At 40.0% G+C, this 22,347-nt stretch overlaps 1 protein-coding gene across 14 annotated transcripts in view; it reads left to right on the forward strand.

Moving 5' to 3' along the window:
* The window catches only part of nav3 (neuron navigator 3), a 518,579-nt gene that overhangs the window by 395,513 nt on the left and 100,719 nt on the right, over window positions 1–22,347 (forward strand). For all 14 annotated transcript variants that reach the window (XM_078941837.1, XM_078941838.1, XM_078941836.1 and 11 more), the window contains 2 exons: window positions 11,129–11,197; window positions 20,822–20,964. In XM_078941837.1, coding sequence (XP_078797963.1) covers window positions 11,129–11,197; window positions 20,822–20,964 — 212 coding nt within the window. The remainder of the gene's footprint in view (window positions 1–11,128; window positions 11,198–20,821; window positions 20,965–22,347) is intronic.

Consider the following 22,347-nt stretch of genomic DNA (forward strand, 5'->3'; position numbering starts at 1 on the left):
CAGTGGTCTTTTAATTATGATGATGCCGTTTTTAACCAAAATTTAATAACTTGTGTCCTTTTCTGGGACGCAGTATCTGTAGAGCGACAGTAATTCATTGGAAATTCACATCTGAGTTGTGGGTGGGACTGTTGGGACAGAGTAAGCCTAACCTCATTTCCCATCATCTCTTTGTCTACACTCTCTCCCGATATAGCTTACAGCCCCTCAAAACCCCAACTTAACATTACTGGTGCAACAAAAATGGCAAGCTATATTGGAGCTTACCAGTTGTACAGTTTAGATCCAGATTCCAGCTCAGATGGGGAAAAACAAAGATGGTCTTGGAGCTATTTGTCTGCAGGTGGATGCATCAGAATGGAGAGCAGAATATTTAGAATGTTTCTGAGTATTTCTTTTATTCAAATTTTGAATCAGAAGCAGATGAAGAAAATGCTGTTTGAAAAAGATCATATTAGTGACATGGAGTTGGAGGTGGATAATGTATCTATATAATAATTCTGTAAATCTTACTGCAGCTTGGTTCTTCAAACTCCTTCCTATGATAGGTTCTTCATAAGGTCCATTCCCTTTGACAGGTTTTGTTTGTACCATGGTTTGTTTCCTCTGATGATCAGCATCAGTGGGAGTGAAAGCTGAACGGAAATTTGGTCAAATACCTGGTGCTCTTGGTAACGTGGCTCTCAGTTCACATGCAGATGACTGCATGAGAATTTTCCCTTGCAGATCTGCATTCACATTTAGAGACATCTGTACATGTGCTGTATGCAGAGCTTTCTATAGACAGCACCTGCTGGTGTGACCGCTGTCTCTGGGGTCAGGGACGAGAAGTGTGTCAAAGGGGAACTCCCTATTGGACAGTGAGCGACAGCCGGGAGCCACGAGAGGCTTTCAGGGCTCTAGAAAGCAGGGAGGGGTCCCGGCCTGGTAAGGCACTGCAATCCCTCTCTTGATAATTCATCATGTCCCAGGGCAAACAAGTTGACCCTGTGTTATGGCACTCTTCACGCCTGCCTACGCCTGCATCTCGCAACAGGAAGAGCTGTGTGCCATATGGGAGAGACAGAAGCCTGGCCAAGTCGGACGTGTTTCATAGGTACAGTCGTAGTCGCTTGATGTGTTTTACAGAGTTTGCTTCTTTGGAAAGGACTTGGTGAATCCAGCAGGACAGGATTAGTGTTGCTGCCATCATGAACTGGTAAAAAACACAAATTGTCTTGTTGCAACAACCCATTATTGTCTTCATGACGTGCTTACGTGTTGATAATATTATTGTCATAACGTGCTTACAATTAGTTAGTTAGTTAGTTAGTTAGTTATTTGTTAAAGACAATAGAAAAGGACTGTTTGTAAAGCAGTTTTTAGACGTTTCACCATTTTTGGTTTGTTTAATCCAGAAACCTCTTTGTTTGTCCCTCATCTACTATAAGTTGGTAAATATAGTTGTTAATTAGTCATGTGAGCAAGTTTGGTGACATTAGCTTTTAGATCTTCAGAACTTATAAAAATTTTGGATCATATGTGTTAAACAGTCAAAGGGTTATTTTACCAACCCTTTGATTCATATAATAATTTATGGTTGACAATAGAATTCAGAAATGATATGGGCTCATTTTGAACAATCGAATTCACTAACAAATAGATCCAGTAAATCTTTAGCTTTAAAATAAACCTACCATGGCTCAATCCAAATGCTATTTTCTAATATCCATTATCTATTTATCTCAATTTGAACAATGTTTTCATAGTTTAGGGCGATACGATTAAGAACTTGCGTCAGACAGAGGAATCTGGTTGGATCACATGAATATAAATGAATTCATGGATGAAGTCAAAATCGTCATACCCTTATTTGTGATTCATATCTTTTAAGAAAACCTTAAAAACGAACCATTTTTTTAATCATTGTTTTAGCATGAATATGATGATGAACAATCTAAGCCCATATCAATGTTACCATTTATTGGTTTTAGAGTCCTTGTGGATTTTTATAAATCACTTTTACCTGAGGCTTGCAGTTTGCAGAAAGTCTCTTGGCAGCCATCTCATCGAATTCTCATAAAAAAAGAAACAAAAATCAGATCAGTTTTCTGTTGAAATGCCTCCGTAGGTCGTTGTTTGAGTTAAGACAAACAAATAAAGCCACTTGTCGGTTTAAAACATTTATTAAAGAGTTATTTAGCATGGAAGTCCAAATCTGTGAATTTCTTGCTAAATATAGAAATTTGGGCGCTTCCTGCGTAAACTGTTGCTCTATTCTGCTGTTTTTAACAGTAATAAAATGTTGTGATGTGTTCATGACATGCAGACTTCTAGTAGAGTATTTATCTGGAATAAAAAGCTTAAAATATACAGTGCTGATTTATAATAAGCATAGAAAAAATATCCCTGATTGAGATATGATGTTCGATTCTGATCAGGTCTTTAACTATGTGATCAGTTCCAATTCAGATCATGAGATTGGCTCGGGACATTCATAGTTTTAAATCAATGTTAAGCAACAATTGCAAGAGTCAAGGCTGAACATATTTTATTTAATGACTGTAAAGTTATTGTTGTTCTGGAATCCCTACAGCACTAGGGTGTGTGAATGTGTTCGATTCATTCAACAAAGGTCAGATGATGCTTATTAGCTGCTGTCATCAAGCTGACCTAAGAACCCGCGTCTCTCTGGATCAGATCCCCTAAATTCTTCACATTTCAAAGAACAGAAACGGTCATGATATGTTTAGGTTTCTTTCTTCACTCTGGGTGGAGTAGCATGTCAGATAAACAACCCAAGTAAGGTGGAAATGCCAGCAGTACTGTATGAATGGAGTGAGTGTCCTCTGATCTTCAGGAAGAATCGATGAATGTGGAGATCACTCCTCTTTTCTGTAGCCTAGTGTGTGGGCTACACAAGTGCATCTCATACCCTGTTGGCTTTTGAAAAACCTCTTTGGCTTTCACTGCTTTGTTTAAGCATTTCTTTGATTTTTCCCCAAAATGAACAACCAAAGATATTTGAAGAGAATGGTTTTACCAAGTCCAGATCACTAGAAGCTAACTTAAACACAGCTTCAATACCTGTGCAGGTAAGCATTCACCAAATGAGATCCTCTAGCAGAGATCTGGGAGCTTATGAATCCTGAGAAGTAGACTTTTTGTTTGTAGAGCTTCTCCCCTCAGGAGCTGATCTGGGGCCTCATTTATAAACGTTGCGTACGCACAAAAGAAGGCGTACGCCACTCTCTACGCAATAGTTGAGATTTATAAAAAGCAAACTTGACGGGAAAATGTGCGGTCCTCCACGCAAGCTCTGACCCAGGCGTACGCACAAAAACGGGTGAAATGAGAAACGGCGACACCGTCGGCAGATGGAAGAAACACGTGAAACTGAAAATGACAATACTGCCTCTCAAAAATAACATGAAGACTTCACAAAACAAGTCTTACAATTAACAGCTACACAAACACCCGTTTGATCGATCAGCAGTGAAACAAACAAAACAATCAAACAAAAATTACAACAGAAATTCAAATGAACACTTATTTGCAGAAAGAAAAGTGAAATATGTTCTGCAATATTGGCATGTTGTGCAATTCATCCTCATAAATAATATAGTTAACAGAACGAAATAATGTACAAAACTGATATTCTCATCAGTGTGTCCGTCTGGCGGAGCGGATATAGGTGCGTGCGTGCGGACGGACGGACGGACGGACAGACGTACTAATTGTCCACTGGGGAAAGTTGTTTTCATATTAAGACATTTCTTCATAAGCTATGGTATCCATGCATATGCCTTTGGTTTGTTTTATTTTTGATAAAACAATGTATGGCGTATGTTTCAACCATTCAGAAAGCAACAAGAAATTACATTTGCGCTGAACAATTTCCCATTTCCACGTCGATTATTACTGACATCTGTAGCTTGCCAGATGTAATTAAATGGAGGGAAATAAAATGCCCCATCACAATGCGTAATGACGCACAAAGGCTGATTTTGCGCTCTTAGAAGATGTGGCAAATGGAAGAATTCGTAGTGAACGCATCTTTAGACAGCAAGAAGACGTGCTGGCAAATGAGGACGAGTGGCTTATGAGCCGGTTCTGACTTCCTCCAGCGGTCCTGTTGGACCTCTGCAGGCTTTTGGGCCCGGCGTTACAGAGGAGCACTCGGAGGAACCACGCGTGTCACCCGGTGCATCTGGCGCTCCGGTGTCCCCCCCCCGCCCCCCCCGATGGAGCGCTGTAGCCTCACAACCTCGAATGGTTGTGAGGCTACAGCATTTACGGCGTCCGCCACCGTTTGCCGCTCACGTGCCTTTTTGGCATTAGTAATGTCCACACTGTGCCCTCCAAACAACACTTTTCTCCTTTTTTCCACCTCGCCAACGATAACTTTTACTTTACGTTTTTTAAGTTACGTTTTTTTGATTTCCTCTCGGTGTTCGCCATGGTTCCGCAATCAATGAATATTCATTTGTGGGCGTTTCACGGACTATTTATGGACAAATATGGGCGTGTCATGAAGCCGCAAAAAGCTGCGCTGCATTTAGAATCGGTTGTGATTTATTAAGGGAAAGATGCGTAGGATGTGCGTGCGCACGGTTTTATAAATCCGAATATTTCTTTGCGTACGCACGTCCCATGTTTCATCCGTACGCTACTTCTGACGCAAATCCTACGCAAAGCTTTATAAATGAGGCCCCTGGGCTTTGCAGATCCTCATCTCCCCAGAATGCTCTACCTGCACTTCTGGGTGAAAACTGAGGCTTTCCAATGTCAGCTAACATGCTGTGGTTCTTCCTGTTGAAATCGTCTCTCAGGCCTTATAAAGTAGCTCTTCAAAACTCCTGGGGCCTCATTTATAAACGTTGCGTACGCACAAAAGAAGGCGTACGCCACTCTCTACGCAATAGTTGAGATTTATAAAAAGCAAACTTGACGGGAAAATGTGCGGTCCTTCACGCAAGCTCTGACCCAGGCGTACGCACAAAAACGGGTGAAATGAGAAATGGCGACACCGTCGGCAGATGGAAGAAACACGTGAAAGTGAAAATGACAATCCTGCCTCTCATAAATAACATGAAGACTTCACAAAGCAAGTCTTACAATTATCAGCCTACACAAACACCCGTTTGATCGATCAGCAGTGAAACAAACAAAACAAAAAAACGAAAATTACAACAGAAATTCAAATGAACACTTATTTGGAAAAAGAAAAGTGAAATATGTTCTGCAATATTGGCATGTTGTGCAATTCATCCTCATAAATAATATAGTTAACAGAACGAAATAATGTACAAAACTGATATTCTCATCAGTGTGTCCGTCTGGCGGAGCGGATATAGGTGCGTGCGTGCGGACGGACGGACGGACGGACGGACGGACAGACGTACTAATTGTCCACTGGGGAAAGTTGTTTTCATATTAAGACATTTCTTCATAAGCTATGGTATCCATGCATATGCCTTTGGTTTGTTTTATTTTTGATAAAACAATGTATGGCGTATGTTTCAACCATTCAGAAAGCAACAAGAAATTACATTTGCGCTGAACAATTTCCCATTTCCACGTCGATTATTACTGACATCTGTAGCTTGCCAGATGTAATTAAATGGAGGGAAATAAAATGCCCCATCACAATGCGTAATGACGCACAAAGGCTGATTTTGCGCTCTTAGAAGATGTGGCAAATGGAAGAATTCGGAGTGAACGCATCTTTAGACAGCAAGAAGACGTGCTGGCAAATGAGGACGAGTGGCTTATGAGCCGGTTCCCACTTCCTCGAGCCGTCCTGTTGGACCTCTGCGGGCTTTTGGGCCCGGCGTTACAGAGGAGCACTCGGAGGAACCACGCGTGTCACCCGGTGCATCTGGCGCTCTGCCTGGTCCCCCGGCGCATGCATCTGGCGCTCCGGTGTCCCCCCCCCCCCCCGATGGAGCGCTGAGAACCTCGAATGGTTGTGAGGCTACAGCATTTACGGCGTCTGCCACCGTTTGCCGCTCACGTGCCTTTTTGGCATTAGTAATGCCCACACTGTGCCCTCCAAACAACACTTTTCTCCTCTTTTCCACCTCGCCAACGATAAATTCTACTTCACATTGAGTGAAGTTACGTTTTTTTGATTTCCTCTCGGTGTTTGCCATGGTTCCGCAATCAATGAATATTCATTTAAGGGCGTTTCACTGACTATTTATGGACAAATATGGGCGTGTCATGAAGCCGCAAAAAGCTGCGCTGCATTTAGAATCGGTTGTGATTTATTAAGGGAAAGATGCATAGGATGTGCGTGCGCACGGTTTTATAAATCCGAATATTTCTTTGCGTACGCACGTCCTATGTTTCATCCGTACGCCACTTCTGACGCAAATCCTACGCAAAGTTTTATAAATGAGGCCCCTGGTCATGTTTCCATTATCTGATTGATTTTGAAGAATAAATGCACATGATAGGAGAAATGCTAAACTTCCTGTTACAACACAGATCACTTCCTCATAAACATAATTACACCAGCTGTTATAGTGTTTACCCTTTAACAACCAAGCTTTACCTCCAGCGTTTACGTTCTTTTAATTACCGTAACTCTTTAGCTGTTTAAGCAATTAACTTAATTTCAGGATTTTCTGAAACTAAGAAAATTACCTTTGCACCGATGTGCAACACTTTACTAACATAAAGTGGGTGTGTTGCCAGGACAAATCCATTGGTAAAGGGTTAATGACAGTATTAACATTTCTGTGAAAACAAGTTTCTGTGGTCGTCTCTTTGTCCTCTGAAAGGAAAAAATGATGCCTGCGTCCAATAACCTGACCCTCTCAGCCTTGCATTTAAATTGGATTTGTATGGATTTTGGGGAGAAATGTGTCGATCTGATTTCTCATCAGCAGATGACCGCTGTTAGTAAAACAAAAAGGACATAGACTTATGTTTTTTACATAATGTGATTTCCAAAGAAATCAGAAAAGGATCTGATTTATAATGAGCATGTAAATGGGTAAATAGTTGGAGATTGTGACTGCTTATTCCTATCTGAGCGAGAACTTTAGTTGATAATACTGGAAAGGGCATCAGAGCATGCTGGTGTGAGTGGAAGAAAGTGATGTTTGAGTTGTTAATTAGTTAAATCAAACTTATTTAGAAAGACGTCATTAAACGTCTCTAAATGCATTCACTTGTGTGTCGCAGAGCCTGTTAACATTACAGTGTGATGGGAGGATCATTAAAAGCATGTGGGTCTGCATATTTACTGTTTTGCTATACTTATTTGGTATATTTATGTGAAAATTCAGTTAGTAATTTTGCCTATCAATGGGCTTCCTCCAACTGGCAAAAATGCACAAAAATAGATAGATACCTAAATTAATGAATCAGTCAACCAACCAATCAATCAATCAATCAATTATTTATTATAAAATAAATTTATTAATAAAAATACATTCGTTTTGGTCACATTTTTTCCCAGTTTCGTTTGAATGTTGTAAAAAAATTATAAAAATACAAATTTCACCATGAGCAACAGTCATGCCCTATATTCCATACTTTTTTTGATTCATTCCTTTTTTAGTGCTTATCATTAATTTGTTTAACATTTTCCTGAGAAACCTCTCCGTGACTCTGAAGTTTTGGTGGATTTTTGTTTGTTTTGACACCACTTCCACTAACATAGAAGGAAGAAAATGCAGAACATACTAACTGAGCAAACAGATTGGTTTGCTTTGTTTTCAATGGTTGTTTCCTGGAGAATCCGGACTTTGCCAGTGAAAGGTATGAGTGAGAGGATTGGCTGTGGATCTGCGTCATTAATTCACCATCATGGACATTTAGTCCGTCTTTGCATTTTTATTCTGCAACGTCAAACCGACACAAACGGACAACAGAGAGCATTTTGTTCCCAGAGTACCCTGCTTCCTCTGTTGCCAGTCAACTTCTGCATGTGTGGATGCAGGGAGGCTCTTTCACATTCACCCCAGCCTGCTCTTCATCCTCCTGGGGGAATAGCTGAGCTCTTTATGGCTGTTCATCTGTTCAGTGGAGACCAAAGAGGTAAAGTCTGGTGAAAAAATGAAGTTTGTAGTGAGAGAAGGTCCAGATGTGTTTGAGTTGATTTGCAGTCAACAGATTGGTTCTGTCTTTTGGGTAATTTAAAGTCTATTCTGTTAAATTTAACTCAGTTTTGTTACTTTTTTAGGCGATGTTACTCTTTAGATTGTGAAAAGCTTAAAGAAGTCCTCTTATTTCTGCAGTAATGCTTCCTGCAGGGACTTTCTAAGTTTTCTATTGCATCTTGCTCTTTGGTTGTCATTTCTAACAGTTCAGTTGACAGTGGATATGGCTGAGATGCGTTTCGAAATGTTTTTGTCTTTTGTCTTTCCTTTTTGTAAAGTTGTTTCATTGATCTGATGTTTGTGCATATAAAAGGCTTCAGTTGTTTCTGCGTCTCATCTCTTCCCTCTTTGCTAGTCTGTCAATTCTTAGACCAGAGTTATTATCCATACATTATTGTTTAGGATGTTATTTGGATCCTTTCATCTCTTCTTACTTTTTGAAGTCATTTCTCTTTGATTCGTTAGAGCGCATTTCCTCACATTTGACCAAAAACAAAGCGGCAAAGAAGAACAACAAAACAACAAGGCAGGACTTCTTAGTGAATGACCAAAAAGCTTCATGCTGGTCAACAATATTTCAAACATGTTTTGTTTGAAATCCTTTTTGTTTTGTTTTTGTATAACAGACATTAAAGAAACCTTCAGGACTTGGGTTGTACAACTCAAAAAGAAAGGCAAAATTTACTTTTATATTGTAACTTTGTTTATTCTTTAAATTAACCATTTTTTTCAGACTTTATGACTATATTTTTTTCACAGTTTAATGCTGTGAATTCATTTCCACTCTTATGTTGTGTTGAGTCCCCCCCCCCCCCCCCCCCACACACACACACAAACACAATTTCACTCAGGGGTTAAAATACAGAAATATTGATGAGCTGTTGTTTCTGAAGTTTCCGCTTCTGAAGTTTCCGCTTTGATAAAATGAATGTCTTGTTTAAGCTCTTTGCAAACTTTTTTCACAAATCCTATAATTCCAATTTTGGTCAAACCAATTTTTCAGCACTGACATTTCTTGTTCCATTTTTCACAAAGGCGCTTTTGTTCAGATCATCAAATCATTAGCAAAAATATCTTTGTAAATCTCATTCATGAAAGGTACAAAAGGTTTCGACCGATTACACGTTATCGTTTGTTGTCAACAATATCAGCAGTTTTATTGTTTTGTTATTTATGTTGCTGATCTGCAGAATCAAAAACCTTTTTTAGATACTTGAAACGATCACCTGAATTATATTTTCTTAAAGAATTTATTTGATTTTGCTTCTCCCAGAAAGCCCTAAATTAGATATGTGAAATAATCAAATCCAATAAACACATTTTAATTTAAAAAAGTCTTGAATCTTTTATTTTTTTAATTAGTTTAAATATGAAACCTTTACTAAAAAAAACATGTCAATAAATACAAAAATAAAAATAAACCTAACATTGTTTCAATATGTGTAAATTTAATGTTGAGCTAACATGATCCAACTTAATAAAATCAATTGGACAACTGAAAAATATTCTAAAATACAAATTTATTTGCTTTAGAGTAAAATAAACTAAGCTGAATGTTCAATATTTTTCATTAAATCTTTGAATATTGTACCTTGAAGAATTGCATCAAATACTGTGTTGTATACTTCATGGTCAGACCAAAGATCTTTTTTCTTATTTGTATCCGTGGGTTCTGTTTTTATTTGCAGCCAATTTACTTACTGGTTACAAATGAAGCAGATCAGTCTAGAAGTGTATGACTTAAAGCCGTGTCACACAGCTGCTACGTACATTCTGCAAGCATGAACATTTTGTTCTGTCGTGATACATGTGTGCAATACGTAATTCATAAGTGTCTCCTGCGCTCATCATTTGCTGATGTGAGCAGATTTCCGCTGTTCAAACTTTTTGGTCGGTTGAGAATTACGCAGTTTACACGTATTTTACGCAGTTTATACACAATTATTACGTCATCTTTTGCAATTGTGTGTTTGTGTGATGCATACACAAATTTCTGGTTTTTCAAGACAGTTATGTCTAACGGACTTTTCACGCATGTACCACAGATTTTTAACTTTTATGTCATGTACACTGCACACATATCACGTTAAAATAATGTAATTGATGCACATATCGAATCTTGAATTGCATGTAAACAGCACAATTTTCACTCACCGTTCATGTACGTTTATGTACGTGTTCTTTGCGTGGTTTATTCATACTTCTTCCATGGTTTAAATGTGGTTCCTTTGTGATACATCTATGAACATTTCACGTAAAGATCACATTTTTCCCTTTTTCCATGTATATTCACGTGTAATATGCACAAAATGTACATAGTGACTGTGTGACATGGCCTTTACAGCAATTTTGTTTGGTTTTGGGATCCAGATTTACTGTGAACACACATGAAAGTTTCATATTTAGGCCTCTGATGAAACTTTTTAAGTTTGTTCTCAACTGTTGACCAAAATCTCTTTAGTCTGTCAGAGAAAGCTGTAGGTAAGTATCGTTTTTTGTTTGTTTTAGTTTTGGCCGTAAAACATTTGACACACTAACTTTTTTACAGGATATGGTTAGTGATGTTTGTTCAAAACTACAGATACACAAACTGGTTCCTGTTAGACATGAATAAAGAGGAACAGCCAGGATTACAAGGATGAATAACTGGGACTGGCACTGTGGGCATTTCCTCACCTCTGTCTGTCCTCCTACAGTTTTCTTGGTATCTTAAGTTAGCTTGGTTTAAATATCAGCAGAGGCCACTCGTAGTACTAGGTTTAGGGGCTGTCATCTGGTCTTAGTTTTTAAAGAGGCCACTGTTGAATTCTGAAAGGCTTATTCATTCGCTGGTAGTTCCACGACTGTAAGCCATCAGCAGAAAATTCTGCATCCGTTCAGCTGCATCCGTTTTTGCATTTCACTCCTTTACCTCTGTTTTCCTTTGCTTTTTGCTCCACTTTCACTCACATTATAACATATAAATCGATGTGACCGTCAGTCCCAGATCCCACATGTGTGTTAACGTGTGTTTGTCATCTGTGCTCTGTTTGCAGTCTCACAGCAAGATATGCAAGTTCTCCAGGCCACAGTGGGATAGGATCACCACAGAAGAAGAACACCAGGTACATTCATCTTATATTTCCTGTAAATATTTTCTACTTGATGTTACTTTTTGTATTTCTTCCTAATTTTTTTTTTTTTTTTTTTCATGTTTTAAAGAAATGAACACATTTTCTACTGAAGGTTTGGCCACTGGAATGGCTCCACAGGTCCTGATGGAGATGATGTAGATGTTTTTCAGTGAACCTTCAAGCGGCTCATGAATGTGTGGAAAGTGAGGTTTAAAATCGCCTTTCCAAATGGCCTTTTGTCATGTTCAGTTTGCTGGTGCCACACTCCTATCAGAAAATGAGGAGGAGTATCCACGGTCTGTCTAGTTTGGTTTAGCAATTAGCTATTGGCCATATTTTATGACTGTTTCTATGTTTTTGTACAATTATTGGTGTGAAGCCAGTTGAGACAACTGTGTTGTGATATTGGGCTATTGCTGCTATGGATGCAGTGCTATTGATGCTGTTGTACGGTGCACTGTACAGCGTAACAAGGCTGTGTACCAGTACAGCAGTGGACTGAGGAGTATGTTGCTTGGATGGAAGTAGGCTGAGCGGGTGATGTTGTTTATGTCAGAAGTGAAGGAGAGACTAGTGTCGAGGATGACACCCAAATGCTTTACCTGAGGGGAGGGAGAGATGGTGGAGCCGTTGATGGAAAGAGAGAAATGATTGGTCTAGCCCAGGGTGGATTTGGTGTCCATCAGAAGAAGTTTTATTGCTATTGAGTTTTAAAAAGTTTGACTTCATTGATGCAGTCAACTAGCGCCAATGGAGGCAGTGTAGAGTTGGGTTGGCTGGAGAGATAGAGCTGAATGTCATCAGCATAGCAATGGAAATGGATGTGATGTTTTTGGAAAATATGACCAAGCGGTAGAAGGTAGATGATAAAGAGGAGTGGACCGAGGACAGTACCCTGATGAACACCAGTTGTGATAGGGACAGAATGAGAAGTGAAAGATTTCAGTTGAATAAACTGAGCACGGTCAGACTGAAACCAGGAGAGGACGGTGCCAGAGATGCCAATGGAAGAGAGTCTGTTCAGGAGGATGGAATGAGAAATTATGTCAAAAGCTGAACTAAGATTAAGCAAAGGAGGATGGATAATAAACCATAGTCAGCAGAGAGGAGAAGGTCATTAGTGATTTTTAGAAGAGCGGTTTCAGTACAATGAAAAGTTCATACAGATTATTGGAGGACAGATGAGCATGAAGTTGAGCAGATACTATTTTCTCAAGAATTTTTTAAATGAATGGAAGGTTGGAAATGGGACAGTAATTATTGAGGTCTGTGGGATCTGAACCTAATTTTTAAGTATGCGAGTGACAGCAGCAGTTTCAGAGCAGAAGGAACTATTCCAGAGGAGAGGGAAGCATGAATTATGTTGGTGAGGAGGGGACAACAAGGATAGTGGGCAGTGGGTCAAGCTGGCAGGTGGAAGGTTTGGATTTTGTAACTCGTGTAGAGATTTGACTAAATGTGGGTAGGGTAGATAAAGAAAACGAGGTGCCAGATGTGAGAGATGGAATGGAAGATAGAAATGGTGCAGATTAGGGGGTAAACTGTTGATGGATAAGGCCAAGGTGTTGCAGAAATCAGTTGAATAGTGATGTGACGGAAGGGAGTCAGGAGGTCTGGTGATATTAGAGATAAGAGGGAACAAAATGAACAAGCATTCGACTTTTATGAGAAGTTCCATGAAGTATTTTGTATCCCAAAAGGGATAAATGCAAAACCAGCAAGTTCAAACAACAAAATACGGAATCTGCAGTTGGAAAGCTAGTTGGTTTGAGGAAACCAATAATGTATGTACACCATGCAGATGTATAAATTAACATAAGAAATGTCTGTAAAATTGCCAGTATGTTGAATGATGTGGTATTCTGCACCATAGCGTGGCGCACTTGTGGCATCAGTGGAAATCATCAGTGGGAGCAGGGTGGATTTCTCTGGTTGATGCGGACCAGATGTGGTCTGCACCAGGGACACCAGGATGATCCGCCACATCAGCAGTTACATGGACGTCCTGTCAGGATTTTAATCCACCAAACAAATTGTCCAGTTTAGAAGAAGTGACACACTAGATTGTGTTCTCTAGACAAAGGCAGCAGTAAAATCCAGTCTCTGCCCAAAAGCATAAAAACCAGCAAACCAGCACCTCCTAAATATCATATTATATGCTCTGCAGAACAAAAGCTTCACTTTCACATCAGGATTTCTGTCACAGCATCCTCTGTACCATATCAAATTCTTGGCCAACTTTTTATGCCACATGAGAGTTGGTGTGTAAAGCCCAGCACAGATTTTATTTTACGGTTGCACTGGAGATTATCAGACTTTATCAGTTTGTGTAATCCATCCTTGTGCTTTTCAGTGTGCTTTAATGTGAATTGGAGGGTGTGATGATATGGATTGACGTTAAGGTTCAATGTCCCCGAAACTTTAGCAGCGTTTTGGAATCATTTTCTTTGCTGAGCTTAGTAGGCTGGCTGCTTCTCCTGGCAGTTTGCAAAAAACCTTTGTCCCAGACAGAGACACAGGTTTTAGATTTTGGCTAAAAACAGTATAATCATCATTGAAAGACCTCTGGGAATGCTTTGACAGTAGATCAGAAGATGATCGGAGTGGGAATACAAATTACTTAAGTTTATGCAAGAACTATGGGCTGTTTTTGCAACTTTAGAGCCTCTTTCTTACCCCCGCAAGCTGCAGGCAGATGTTGCGAAAACACCAGTGTCCACGAGCTGCCTAACATGCCCCTCTCAGCTCTCTTTTACTGATGCATGATCTGCCCTGCCCTCTTAAGATGAAAGAGTCTTGCTACTGATTTCCCTCTCTGTCTCTCCTACTTCCTATTATATATTTCCACTTTCTTTTGTGTGGGCTTTCAACAAAATGCTCAGATTCTCCTTTTTTCTTTGTTCTTCAATTAAATAATCCTTTCCTCCTGACAAAGCTACCAGCTCTAGAGCAAAGCATGGCAGGACGTCGATCTCTTGAGTATTTGATTGAATTTATCCATCGGGTTGCAAAGACGCTCTAGTTTTGTTTCTTTGATCTGCTTGTCAGTGTTTGCTGGAAAACACAACAGATGTGCATAAAACAACTACGGCAGTAACTCTGGCAGTACTGAATCAGCACATTTGTGCTGCTCCTGTAAACGATACGAGATTCAGACTGTTTTCAGTCATAACTTTGGCTGTGAGGCTTTTAGTTTATTGATGCCTTTTTGTTTATTTTATTTCTGTGCTTTTGGTTCTGAAGTACAATTCACTTTTGCTCAGCTCAGCACAGGATCTGACACAGTCTGCAGGTTTCTGCTCCCTTCAATGCTTAATTGCTGTTCTATTTTTCTAAAGCAAATATTAAAGCAAGCTGCTTTTTCCTCCATGTAAATGCCATTGACTTGCAAATACCAGAGCTGAATATTTATGGAGGGCTGTCTATTACTGCTATTTTCCCTTCAGAGATGCAGCAGATGCAATTTTTACCCCTCATGTCAGGAAGAAGGATGCCTGAGCTTTTTAAATAAGAGGCTGTCCTGCTGAACGAAGGAGTAAATGGGGAACAAGTTTTTTTTTTTTAACCATATTCTGATGAATCTTCAAAGACAGGCAATGAATGGCATTTCTTCTGTCAGCACTGCAGTTACCAAATTGATGGAAACAAGAGTTTGGCTTGATGAGAGAAGGATTTGAGCAATGAGGAACATTCACCTCTTAGTTGCGTCCACATGAATGTCCCATTTTATTGTTGCGTCCTAGACTAAAGGACTAGATTGTCTTCTTTCTTTCTGCACCTTTGAGTGAAAAAATGAAAGTGAAAAATTCATGTCGAGGTGATCCAAAGGAAGCTTTGAAATTATTATCGAATGCCTACAGGACACACAGCTTGGCAGCCATTTTGTGGCACAGTGTAAAATTTGGCGACGTTCACATTTTCCCACAATGTAGTGAAAGAAAACTTTTATTCGAGCAACCTTTATGACTGAAGAAAGGTAGTTTGGCCTCTCTGGGTGGGTGGAGTGCTCCTGCCCCAAGTGGAGGAGTTCAAATATCTTGGGGTCTTGTTCACAGGTGGGGGAAGATCGAAACATGAGATCGACAGGCGAATTGAAGCAGCGTCCACCATTATGTCCACCATTTGCCTATCCGTCCTGGGCTGCACGGTGGCGCAGTGGTTAGCGCTCTTGCCTCACAGCAAGAAGGCCCCCGGTTCAAGTCACGGCTGGGGGACATGAAAAACAGAACATCAATGGGTGGAGTTTGCATGTTCTCCCCATGCATGCGTGGGTTCTCTCCGGGATCTCCAGCTTCCTCCCACCGTTCAAAAACATGCTTCATAGGTTGATTGGTAACTCTAAATTGACCATAGGTGTGAGTGTGAGATGGAATGGATGTGTGATTGTGGAAATTCTACCCTGCGACAGACTGGCGACCTGTCCAGGGCATCCCCTGCCTTCGCTCACAAGATAGGCTCCGGCAGCCCCGTGACCCCGAAAGGGAAAAACGGTATGGAAAATGAATGAATGAAATGAATGTACCATCCTGTTCTAGTGAGGAAAACCTCAGCCAGGAAGCAAAGCTCCTGATTTACCAGTCGATCTGACCTAAAGAACGAGCTCCCGAATAAAAACGGCTGAAATGAGCTTCCTCCATAGGGTGGTTGGGCGCTCTCTTAGAGCTAGAGGGGAGAAGCTCGGTCACCGGAGAGAGCTCGGAGTCGAGCTGCTGCTCCTCCACATCCAGAGGAGCCAGTTAAGGTGGCTCAGGCATCTGGTTTGGATGCCTCCTGGACGTCTTCCTGGGGAGGTGTTCCAGGCGTCTCCCACTGGGTGGAGGCTCCGGGGAAGACCCAGGACACGCTGGAGAAACTACGTCTCTCGGCTGCCCTGGGAGTGTCTCGGGACCCAATAGAGGAGTTGGAGGAAGTGATCAGGAAGAGGGAAGTCTGGGCAACTTTGCTTAGACTTTGCCACCGTGACCCAGTGCTGGATTGAAGATGGATGAATAGATCATCACAAAATTTCACACACACACTGCCAGCTTAAGTCAACAACCATCACTTAAGTTTTGTTGACCTTTGACCTTGGAAAGAGGCTGCAATCTTGAATTTAAAAAAATCTCCTTTAGGCACAGCTACAAATTTAAACTTCTTAAAAACATGTTCCTTGAGCATCTTTTGGGAAGCTATTTTGGGAGAAATGTGGTTTAGGAAGGATAGATTTTTAACACCGTTAGCGTGGCAAGCTTTAAAAGTGGCGTTCACCTGTTACTCACATATACTCAAGTTGAACAAAATGACACAGCATATAAACATATTAGGAATGTGGACGTGGCCAACAGAAAACCTCTGTTGCCAATGAAATCCAAAAATATACTTTTGCAGATTCTTCTAAAAATGACAGACCTTTTCATCACCCCCAGGCTACCAAAACATAAAATGGTTGCTATGGAGCTAAACCCAAAAGAAAGGCAACCATGTTGAAAAAAGTTTGTATTTTTATTGTATGAATTTGTTACGTACAGCTCTGACACGCATGGCAGGGGCAGAAGGGGAAAGTGAGCTGCTGCTCAGCCAGAAAGGGCAGGTCAAAGAGGGGCAGTGAGGGCGGTTAGCACTTTCCTTTTTTCTTTAATTATTTATAAAAGATGATTCATATTTGTATCCATGTCATACTATTTCTGACACTTCAAAATGAATATATGTGTTCACTGTCCAGCATGAATCCCTGTCCTGTTATGATGAGCGTGGCTGGACCCAGAAGTAGGACAGAAACAGAAGGTGGCTGAATAAGTGATATTTATTGAGTCCAGTGGTGGTGGAGGCTTCAGGCTTGGATGTTTTGTGGCTGTGACAGGATGTCGGAATTGAACCTTGCTTGGAGTCCAGAAGAGTGACAAACGGTGATCAAAGGACTGGAGGCATAGCTGATGGCAATTCCTGGAGAGGCAGACATAGAAAGGATGAGCTTGCAGCATGAGGCACTTGGCATAGAACTAAACGTTGACATAGAGCGTAACATGGGTCTGAACTCTACCGCATGAAGCAGACGGACTGACGTCGGCTGATGGGTGAGGAGTCCATAAGAAGGCTGCAGGCTGATGAGGTGATGGGTGGCAGGTGTGATGAGGATTCCCTGGTAGGTGTGGGGGAAGACCAGGATCCTAACATGTCCTGCCCCAACCTTCTTTATGTTGAAGCCTTTTGACCCCCACAGCTGTTTTCTTTGTCAAGCACATTATCCCTTTTTGCTCTTTGTGACATTTTTTCTAATCGGAGACACGTTTTGTTCATTTTCACAGAGTGACTGGTTTGATCCTGCCCTTGCCCCGCCACCTATCTATCACATTCACACATCCCAAAACCCTCATAGCAAAGGCCATATATAGAATTCTTGGCTCTTGGCAGAAGTTGCTCTCTGCTGTTTACTTGGTTTTCACCTTGTATGTATGCATTATTGCCTTAAACCCCTATATTTCGAAGTTTCCGCTTCATCACATGATTTCATATTTAAGTTCTGGTTGTGTTGAGCTTTGTAGGTTGTTGTAAACCAGCTTTATGTGTTTATTTTGTGAAGTTTTCTGTTTAATTCTGCGTTCATGTTGACTTTTTGTGATTTCCTTATACCAGGTCATACCTGCACTCTGAAGGTCATACCTGCACTTTGTTCAGTCACTGACCTCCTCTCGTTGATACTCCTCCAGGTTTCTTTGAGCCTGAATCTTGTCATTACATCATCTCCTCCTGTTTCCTGTATTTGTTTGTCTTTTATTTCTAGTTTTAATGAACTGCTTTGGTTATTTCTCTGCCGGCATCTCTGCATCAGCTTTAATGATTTTAGTAAGAGAGACGGTCTGCACAGAAATTCTACAACTTGAGTCATTTTGAACATTTACTTTAAACATTTACTGTGAAAAACACAGCTTTCAAAGTTTTAAAATTGACCCTGTAAGCAGAACATGAAGGAAGTATTTAATACCCAGAAAAGAAAAAGAATCCTCACATCTCTTCTTCAGCCTTGTGTTGATCAAAATTATTAATTCATGTTTGTTTTGATGCTTTTCTCATCATTTTTTTTGTCTCAGACCTGTTGTGAGTGTTATGCAGTATCAGATTTAACAGTGGATTCACTTTCATTCCTGACAACCAAACGAAATCTAATATTTAAACGAATATGTGGTTTTAAAATTTCATGTGAAGTTTAAAAAGTACTGTATTAATATTATAGATGTCTCCCCTAACGTTTACCAGAGGATTCAACACATCACCATAATAAATCCAAACACTCTCCTTTGGATGTAAATATACATAATACATGAACAGATACTTTCAATAATCCAATCCAGATAATGACTCCATAGATTCAAAGCTAAAGCTTGTGTGAGCTTTCAACATGATACTTTCTTTTCCACACGCTTGATTTCCACTCTCATACGTCTTATGTCATAGCTCACTTTTATCCTGCTTCCTAAATCCACCTGGGAATGCACACTTCCCGTAGTGCTGCGCTCTTTTAGTGCTCTAAAGACCATCACCAGTCAAGTGTTAAAGATAACATTTGATTTGTTTTTTATCGTTTTAAAAAAGTAAAGCTTTGGATTTTCTATTTCCAGTTGTTCCAACTGTGGTTGACTGTAAACTTCCACGAATTCTGTAGAAGAAAACAAAGAGTTTTGTCCTCAAATCTCAGTATAACTTTCTAGTCTAAGGTGTGTTTGTTGTCATTAAAGAGCCACTCTGAGGAAAATTGTCTTTTTGGTGTTTTTAACTTGTTCTGGTAGCATTTTTCTGATGATGGAGGACGTTTTTTTTTTAAATTAAGATTAAATTTGCATTTTTTAGTATTTCTTTATTCAGATAGTGGTGAATCAGGAGCAGATGAAAAATAGCGTTGTTTTAAAGATTGTAGTTGTTACGTAGAAGCCACGAGCTCCCTAATTTGAGTTCTGTGTGTGAGCAAAAAAATTGAAGCACTCTTGAAAATAAGACAGATCACATGCAAAAGAAAGTTTATTTGTTTTGTGTGATTCAGTATAAACTTTACAACAGCAGTTCCTTTCTTCAGCTTCATTTTCATATGTGGTGTGGGCGGCATCTTAACAGAGATTATCAGCAGGGGCAGCATGAGGCGCTCTTGAATTTCCTGGTAAATCTCAGTTTTTGACTGAGGACTTCAGAAAACATAGTGTGCCGACAGCAACAGATGACATGAAACCAAATTCATCACGGACTGTAGAAACTTCAGACTGGACTTCAGGCAACTTGGATCTTCCTGCAGATTCTGGAACCTTTTGCTCTAAATCTAACACATTTTTTTTTACCGTTCTTTCATGCAAGAAAGAAAAAAAAACATTGGACTATTTAGAAACAGTCCAGATTCTTTTGTCCTAAGAACTGGACCAAACCCAAGTATGATTTTTCTGACTATGTCTCTCTAGAATTCTTCTTTATGAAGAATGTATTTAATCTCCATATTTTTTTGATCATGCAATAATGTAAGAGGTGATAAGCAAAACCTTTCTACCAAAACAAGAGTAAATTTAGCCGGAAAAGTAATTTTTTGCAAATAATAAATGAAACGTTTGATGTGAAGCACCAAACCGATATTTTTCATTGGGTGATTTTACTCATTTTAAGTAAAGAAAACATGACTCTGTGATCATTAAATGGCTTCTATCTGTCATTTTGCTTGCAGATTTTCCAGACTCTGCACAGTAATTCAAAGTGGTGCTTAAACTAAGAACAGCTGGGATTATTCTCTGACTCAGCATCTCTTGACACATGTGAAGCTGCAGTTTTTACTCTAAAACTATGGCTGCATTTCTGCTGAATGAGCCAGCAGCCATGGATTCTCTTCAATGTTTCAGACCTCAAGTAAGCTCTGTTGGTGTGATGGACCTCCTGTTAAGGGAAAACTCTCATTCCCCCTCACCACCACCACTGTCCCCTTTAACCACTGACTTTACATAAAAATTCTACATTTAGACCTTTAAATGAGGCAGCAGTGCAGAGGTAGTTCGGGCAACCTCTGGTGGGAAGATTGCAGGTTTGGTTCTCACCCTGCACACCCGTCGAAGTGCTCTTCTATAACCAAAGGAAACCTCAAATCTATCAGCCTGTCATGTGAAGCTCTGGAGTTGCATGTAACCGATGTTTAGATAAGAATCAACTTTGGATGGATGGATATTAGTTTCTCTGTCTAAACAAAAGAAAGACTGAACATATTGTTCTTGGCCTGTGATGCTTCTTCTTCCTTTGGTGTGACTTTTGCTAGGAGTTGGAAGTTTGACACAAAGGTTCGCTTTAGTTAATTCCTTTTGAGGGAACACCATTCGTCCTTATATTAGTCCCAAACGTTGGAGTGTGCGTTTCATTGGATCCTGTGCTCAGACTCCCTCCGTGCTCCTCACCCAAGCTCAAAGCCACACTCTCGTCTCAGATTGCTGCCCTTTAAGTGCAACAACTGATTTAAATGTTCATTTAAATGTTATGTGGTTTTACTGTTTTTTCATTGTATTACTATCAGCCTCTCTTTGATCCAACTTTGATCAATTTTAGTGAAAAAAATAATGAACCTTTATTCCTTCCGGAACCTCATCTTGACCTCTGCATGTTCTTGTCCTTTCTTTTCAGGTTGCCTGGACCCTCCCGAGTACCTGCTGCAGGCAGCGGGGCCTCCAGGAGCCCAGGTTCCTCCAACCTGAACCGCCGGAGCCAGAGCTTCAACAGCATTGACAAGAGCAAGCCTCTGCAGTATGCCAGTGGAAACGACAGGGGTAAGATTTGCTGCTGCATCATCACTGATGTTTCATTGCTTTCATTCTTCATCTCCACCACTTGGTGGCAGCATTCTCACAACTTGCAGGGAGACCCCCTCTGCCTTCACCATTTCAAACCTGTCAGCTGAATCACCCTCAGTTTTTCACACTAACAGGGCTAAATTTATGGCATTAGCAAGAGGTGTTTTGGAAGGTGACTGGACAGTTGAGAATGAGTGAGCTGAGAGGCTTTTGACTTTAAAGGAAAGGCCTGCAAGGGTCAACATTAGCATCTTTATGGACCGTCTTTGCAGATCTTTGCTTCAGCACAAAGATTTAAAGTACAAATGAACCCTAAACCATAAAAAGCTTCTGTGGATGGTGAAACATTGTGAATGGGATTAAACAAGCATCCTGGAGGTTTATGTGCTTTTATATCAAACTGATTATTACAGAAAAATGATGTGCTAATGATGTTAAAGCAGAGAGACGTTCTATTGAGCCGTCATACTTATCATTAACCAACTTTTATATTTTTTTCTGTTGTTATTCAAGTTATAAACTGACCAATCAGATGTCTATATAAAAAAAGGTGGTGCCCGCTGGCCCCCACGTCCAATGTTTGAAACGTTTGACAGATTTTGTGTAGCTCGCTTTCAGTGGACTTCCAACAAGCTCACTCCTGATTGACTCAGACTGATTTAGACAATCACTGCTTATCAAAGTCATCTGGCTCCAACATATTGATGTCTGAATAAAAAAAATGGGAACTGAATTGCTGTAATTTGGTTGGAGCCGGACGTAAGCTATGGGTGACGTCACACTTGCTCGGTCCAGTCCTCTGGTACAGTCAATGATTATGAGTTACCTCTCTAAAATTAGGATTTAGTTTCTCATTAATTTGTCATTTTATATTATAATTAGCTTTCTGAATGTTACTTATCGTCATCTTCCTAAAGTAATTGCCTAAGTCTTGTTTTGTCAAAAATGTTTTTTTTTTTTGCCTAAATCCTCTCCACATGATGCTGCCCACCTCTGGCAAAATTGCCTACATCCTCAGTTAAACAGAACATGCAAGCCTTCTCCTTAAGTATAATTGACTATGTCAAGAGTGTGACTTAGGTAGTTTTATTTTGCCTAAGTTACGAGTCAATGTGATTTAGGCAATTTTATAAGCATTTCATGATGGCTGCTTATTCAACAAATAGAATTGTTTTTTTTAACAGATTTTGAGGTTATTTCCATAATTCAGTTCTTCCCCCATATTTGTAAGTACAAATGTTTTTTTTACGCTACACACTAGGCTAAAAATATCCCATAAGATTTCATCTTTTGATCAGTTTTTTAGTTAAAACTTCAGTTTAGGAAGTCAGCTAAAAAAACGATAAAAGTAAAATGGCT

Source organism: Oryzias latipes, chromosome 23 (genome assembly GCF_053564925.1).
Source record: "Oryzias latipes strain Hd-rR chromosome 23, Olatipes_Hd-rR_3.1".
Lineage (NCBI taxonomy): Eukaryota > Metazoa > Chordata > Actinopteri > Beloniformes > Adrianichthyidae > Oryzias > Oryzias latipes.